At 43.7% G+C, this 6,000-nt stretch overlaps 1 protein-coding gene across 1 annotated transcript in view; it reads left to right on the top strand.

The window, feature by feature from the left end:
• The first annotated feature begins 721 nt into the window (after window positions 1-721).
• Window positions 722-6,000, top strand: part of KCTD16 (potassium channel tetramerization domain containing 16) — a 263,533-nt gene continuing 258,254 nt past the window's right edge. Inside the window, exons 1-2 of the mRNA XM_086701446.1 lie at window positions 722-1,580; window positions 1,950-3,128. Coding sequence (XP_086557572.1) covers window positions 2,297-3,128 — 832 coding nt within the window. The 5' untranslated portion in view covers window positions 722-1,580; window positions 1,950-2,296. The remainder of the gene's footprint in view (window positions 1,581-1,949; window positions 3,129-6,000) is intronic.

Here is a 6,000-nt window from a genome sequence, read left to right as displayed (position 1 = left end):
GGAAATGCCTTCCTGAAACTATAATGATGCACTTAAGGAAGCCCTCTGGGACCTGAGTAAAATGTCTCTTAGCCGGGAGTGTCTTCCCCTGAAGTCCTCTTGGGATGAGTTGGGAGGGGGCTGGGGACGTCCGAAGAGATGCTCAGTAAAGAAACAGCCCCAGAAAAAGGTTGCAGGTAACAATTTCTATCAGGTAAGCGAAGATAATGACTTACTGATGTAAACTGTGGGCTTTCTGAGGGTATCAGTGCCTCATGCATGCTTTGGAAAGAGCATGGATAATTCCAGAGAGATTGTATTTATTTATTCATGCTGGGCAGGTGTTTGGGGGGGAGAGGGATGGAGAAGAGGGAAAAAAAAGAGGGCATCTGAATGAGGACATGGTTTAATCCCCTTTGATTTTAAAGATAAGCCACTTTGTACCTTGATTATTGGGGTTCATTTGGTGTGCTTTTCTTTAAAAAAAAAAAGCTTTTAGAGGGGAAATTTGTCCTTCAGCAAAAATTCAGTGCATGTGCAAAGATTTGTTTGTGGATTTCCAAATGCATAATCACTTGTGTTTATGTCACCGCTGGGTTGGGGGGCTTATTTCTGGGGAATGGTGGTGGCGGTGGAGGTGTAAAGGCGGGAAGAAAAGGAAAAGCGAAGGCCCTTGCAAACTCCAGACTCGCGGATAGGACGCCCAGGGAAGTGGTTGCGCGGCGGCGCCGCGGCGCCGCGTCCCCGCCCCAAGCCTGGAGCTCGGGAGTCGCGTGCTGTGGCCAGTGCGCAGCGTCCCCGTGCAGTCCTGGCGACCTGTCACCGAGGACGACGTGACTCGGAGCTTCCTCCGCTTTCTCCAAGCCCTATTCCTTTAAGATGATGTAATAGTCATTTCCCTGGATGGTATCTTGCCTGCACTGCTGAAACAACAGCATCCGAACTGCACTGGGAACTGTGGAACCACCCAGCTCCGCCGCCAGCCGGAGAAGCCCGAGCTTGAGCCCCCCGCGGCCCCTCCGCGCTGCGGCGGCCGGGCGGAGCGGCTCGCAGCGGTTCCCAGCGCCTCCCACCTGCCTGCGAACATGGGAGTCCGTTTGCCCTTGCCCGGCAGGTGGGGTGGCTACCTGGGACCCCAGCAAGGCATATCTGTCTTTCTGTTTCTGGGCTTTCTGAAAGGCTTCTAAGTCCCAGTACCTTTTGCAACTCTTCTTTTGTTTTAAGGATTCTTTCTAAAGGTTCTCCCCCACCTTCCCCCCCCCCCCCCCCGCCACTGGAGAAGCTTTGTCTGGATATTTTTCTCTGCCTCCTTCTTCAACCCAACCACCTCTCATCACGCTTTAACTTTTTTGTGACTTGTTTCAACTTGGGATTGGGAGTGAATACATACCTATATACATACATACAGATACACATTTATATAAATATTTATATATATATATATAAATATTATTTTCTAAGAGCACATCTCTCCTGCACTTTTCATTGATACCTCTATCCTTTACCTCTTCGGGATTTGACAAGCTCCAGATGGTGGCTGTGGATTCTGACTGCTTTGCAAATGGGTATTTCTTCACAGGAGCTGGGTTTTCAGCACTAAGGTAAGTTCTGAGACTTCTTGCTTTTCCTGATCAGCAGGGAGGAAAAATCCCCTTTTAGAAGTTGAAAATCTTGTATCCCTTTTTAAGGCAGAAATACAAATAGAAATATTTTTAACGATGATTGCTGGGGACAGAGGCATATGAATAAACATGTAGACACAAAATAGCTTGTGAGAAGCCATGATTTAGTTGAATGGCTGAAATCAGTAGTTCCAGGGCTGCTTATGTCAAATAATCTCTCCCTCCCTCCCTCCCTTCCTCCCTCCCTTATTCCCTCCCTCCCTCTCCCTCCCTCTCCTCTCTCCAGCGGTGTCTCTTTTTCTGACTCATGCTGGGTTTGAGGAAATAATTTTCTCTCTTTTCCTTCAGACGGACCTCTGAGTAACTGGGGACTTGGCCTGCCTTGCCTACTGAGCTTGGGGCAGATGCTCCACATCTGAGCTTGGGGCAGATCGGATGGAGATGAGTTGATTATATTCTATGAAGTAATAGCTCACCACCAGCCAGGGTTTAAACTACTTTTGCAGCATCACTTCACCTGTGGACTCTTCTAAATTTTGCTTGCTTGGGGAAAAAACTGGGGTAAGAGAGAAGGTCATTTTTAAGAAGTTAGCATCCTTCTCCCTCTTTGACAAGTTGATGCAAAGGATAAGGCTGTGACTCCATTGGATTGCGCCTTCAAATCAAAATAGGAGAAGCAAAAGAAGACAGGGACAATGGCTTTGAGTGGAAACTGTAGTCGTTATTATCCTCGAGAACAAGGGGCTGCAGTTCCCAACTCCTTCCCTGAGGTCGTGGAGCTGAATGTTGGCGGTCAAGTTTATTTCACCCGCCATTCCACATTAATAAGCATCCCTCATTCCTTCCTGTGGAAAATGTTTTCCCCAAAGAGAGACACGGCTAACGATCTAGCCAAGGACTCCAAAGGAAGGTTTTTCATTGACAGAGACGGATTCTTGTTCCGTTATATTCTGGACTATCTCAGGGACAGGCAGGTGGTCCTGCCTGATCACTTTCCAGAAAGGGGAAGACTGAAAAGGGAAGCTGAGTATTTCCAGCTCCCAGACTTGGTCAAACTCCTGACCCCTGATGAGATCAAGCAAAGCCCGGACGAATTCTGCCATAGTGACTTTGAAGATGCCTCCCAAGGAAGCGACACGAGAATCTGCCCTCCTTCCTCAGTGCTCCCTGCAGACCGCAAGTGGGGCTTCATTACTGTGGGCTACAGGGGGTCCTGCACCATGGGCAGAGAGGGGCAGGCAGATGCCAAGTTTCGTAGAGTTCCTCGGATTTTGGTTTGTGGAAGGATTTCTTTGGCAAAAGAAGTCTTTGGAGAAACTTTGAATGAGAGCAGAGACCCTGACCGAGCCCCAGAAAGATACACCTCCAGATTTTATCTCAAATTCAAGCATCTGGAAAGGGCTTTTGATATGTTGTCAGAGTGTGGATTCCACATGGTGGCCTGTAACTCCTCAGTGACAGCATCTTTTGTCAACCAATATACAGATGACAAGATCTGGTCAAGCTACACTGAATATGTCTTCTACCGTAAGTACAAAGGGTTCTTTCTATTTTTCACCTGTATCAATTCTCTCTACAGATGTTTGTTTGAACGTTCAGTCAGTGTCTAAGGAATACTCTGGGTTTTGTTTGTCTGTTTTTGTTTTTAAACTCCTGAGGTATAGCTAGAATACTAGAGGCTATAATTCGGGTCTCATGTCTATCTAAGCAACTCTCATCTGTTTTATCAATGACATCACAGAATATTCAGAGGCCTCAGAAATCACAAGATGCAAATGATACTGGTTTAGGTGATATGGGGAATGAAAGCAGACATGTATGTCTGTTTGCCAGATATCGAGTTGTGAGGATAAGATGATGGTTAGAACTTGGCTGTTGGTCCACAAGAGACTGGCAGACTCAGAGTGAATGTGGTGGTGCTGTCCATTCTTTTATCGGAACTTTGGGATCTGTAAAGCCAGTTGCTGGAGACTTGCTTTCCTTTAGGGGCTTTGAAAACACAAATGGATTTAATACCAAATGATGTGGTCTTGCTTAGATAGATGGCAGTATAGACTGATAAAAAGACCCCCTATCTGCCCCACCAAGTCTGAAACTTGCTTTTATAGGCTTTACAAATCTATCTGATTCTTTAGCATTTTGTACTGAGACTTGAGTTGCACTGCAGACTTCATTGTACTGAACTTTGTCTAAGATCCGTCTAAAAGGAACTAGATCTTTGAGAATTGTCAATCACAAGCAAGTATCTCCAGACAGCTGAGGTGATAGAATTACTGACATCAAAGGAAATGGGAGGGGGTAAAAGGAATGGAAGCAGTTGTTCTGAAGCATTTTAAATAAGCACTTAGAGGTCAGTCCATTTGCTTAAATGATGACATAAGGTACACATTGCTTTGTTTTATGAAATGGCATTGTTCTAAATAAACTTTAAGCCTTGATCTCTGGAGGGGGAACAGTAAATCAGTCTGTAAAGTTTAGTGCTTGATTTAACAGTTGATTTTTAACAAGGCCTGGGGGTTGGGTGAAGAGAATTTCATAAGAAATGTTTCCACTTTAGAATTCAGTTTCCTCTTATTTTAAGGTAAATCCATAAATTCGGGGGATTAAAATGTCTATTTCTTTTTTAAACGTAAAAGTATGACTGAATGTCCTGGACTGATTTTTGCCTACAGTTGTGTTTATTCATGTGGAGATGGTTCTGGGAACCCTGGTTAAAGAGGCTAGTGGCAAGCTGAGTTGTTTTGTGCTGGGTTATGGCACATTTGATTTTTAGAAGTGAGGACACACGGATTGTGTGGAAAGGACAGCCTGTGGAGAAAAATGGAATCAGCTATCAGTTCAAAAACATATTGATGTGTAATAACAAGCATTATTTGGTCCAACAAACCTATCAATGGCCTTTATCTATAATCTATATCTTCCTCTCTGATGGAGCTTAGTCACCAGATACCACCCCACGGGTGGTGAGATAAGACTCTAGCTTTTTAACCTTCTATAAAGGACTCTGACATTATCTGTAATTCTATAGAACAAATATCTCTTCCTAACTTTTTGGAAAAATGCATCTTAGAAAGAGTTCAAATCTAGGTTTGTGACATTTACTTTGTTCTCCAATTTCTAATATTTGAAAACAGCATCTTAAGAAGCTTTAGGCAAGTAAATGAAAACACACCCACCATAACCATCTCAAAAAAGACCACATTAGACTTCTATCACTTGCTCATCTAAACGAAACCCAGAAATGTATTTGCCTGCTAGCTCAGTGACATTTGTGTGTTCATCAAAGACTCATCCGTCTAACACTATGTCCTCTGTAAATTGCTCTGAACAGGTTCTGCTCTGCTGATCATATAATTGCTTCCTTCTTTGTTGGGTTTCTGAGAGGTTGCTGAGGAACAGTTTGCTCTTCATCACTAATGGACAGGCTAGCACAAGCACAATGCAACTTCATATTGCACAGTGTATATATCATATATGATATACTTCCCTTTGTATGTAACATCCAGAGCTAAGTATTAACTCTTCCTCTGTCTTAGGACCAATAAAACTGACAGCTGGCTTTCTAGGGTGCATAACAGCTTCTGTGCAGACGCTTAACCATAATTATTTAATTAGAAGCTGCCAACTGTGCCTATATAAGCATTAATTCATCAAGCTGTTGTGTTTGGGTTAATGGGCTGAAACTATGGGAGGTGCTCTAAAGCAGAAAGTTGACTATGCAAAGATGCTCTTCATCCAGCATTAGCCCTGCCCAGCCCTGCCTAGTGCTGCTTAGCCCTGCCTAGCACTGCCCAGCACGTAGCTCCGGTGTGCCCTGTGTGAGCAGAGCACTTGGAACCACCACCTGAGAGACTGAAAGGGGCAGCATGTGTCCCCAGGAGCACCTCCACATCCTTAAAAAAACCCAAAAAAATCAATCAGCCAAACAGCAAACAAAAAAAGATGCTCTTTGAGAGAAACTCAACATGCTCCTAGGTTTTAAAAAAATTGTATTGTATTCACAAACTCCTTAGATCCAAAGAATTAACTCCAAACAATCAGACACTTCTAATAACCCAGGGACAATACAAAGTCATTCTTCCTGGTTCCATAACACAATAAAAAGTGAACAGTGAGAAATGAATACATTACATATGCTGGCTGACAGTCATGGGGGAGATCCCTTTCTTTCCCTGTTTGCCCTATTTTCTTACAAGTTTTCCAAGGGGAAATTGAAAGACCAAAATCTCCCTGTCAATTATTAACAGGTTAGATTCTTGTCTTATTTAATCTTAATGTAGACCTAGAATTGATGGTCAACATCAGGTAGACTGAGTGTTTAGTTAATGGAGAACTGTGAACAATTAAAGTCAATAGGTGTTTGTATGTGTTGAAGAGGGTGGTAAGAAATGTGTTTGTC

The sequence above is a fragment of the Puma concolor genome, chromosome A1 (assembly GCF_028749965.1).
Source record: "Puma concolor isolate L17-30 chromosome A1, mPumCon1.1.hap2, whole genome shotgun sequence".
Lineage (NCBI taxonomy): Eukaryota > Metazoa > Chordata > Mammalia > Carnivora > Felidae > Puma > Puma concolor.
The sequence above is the reverse complement of the archived record's forward strand: the minus strand, read 5'-3'. Positions and strand labels throughout refer to the sequence as shown.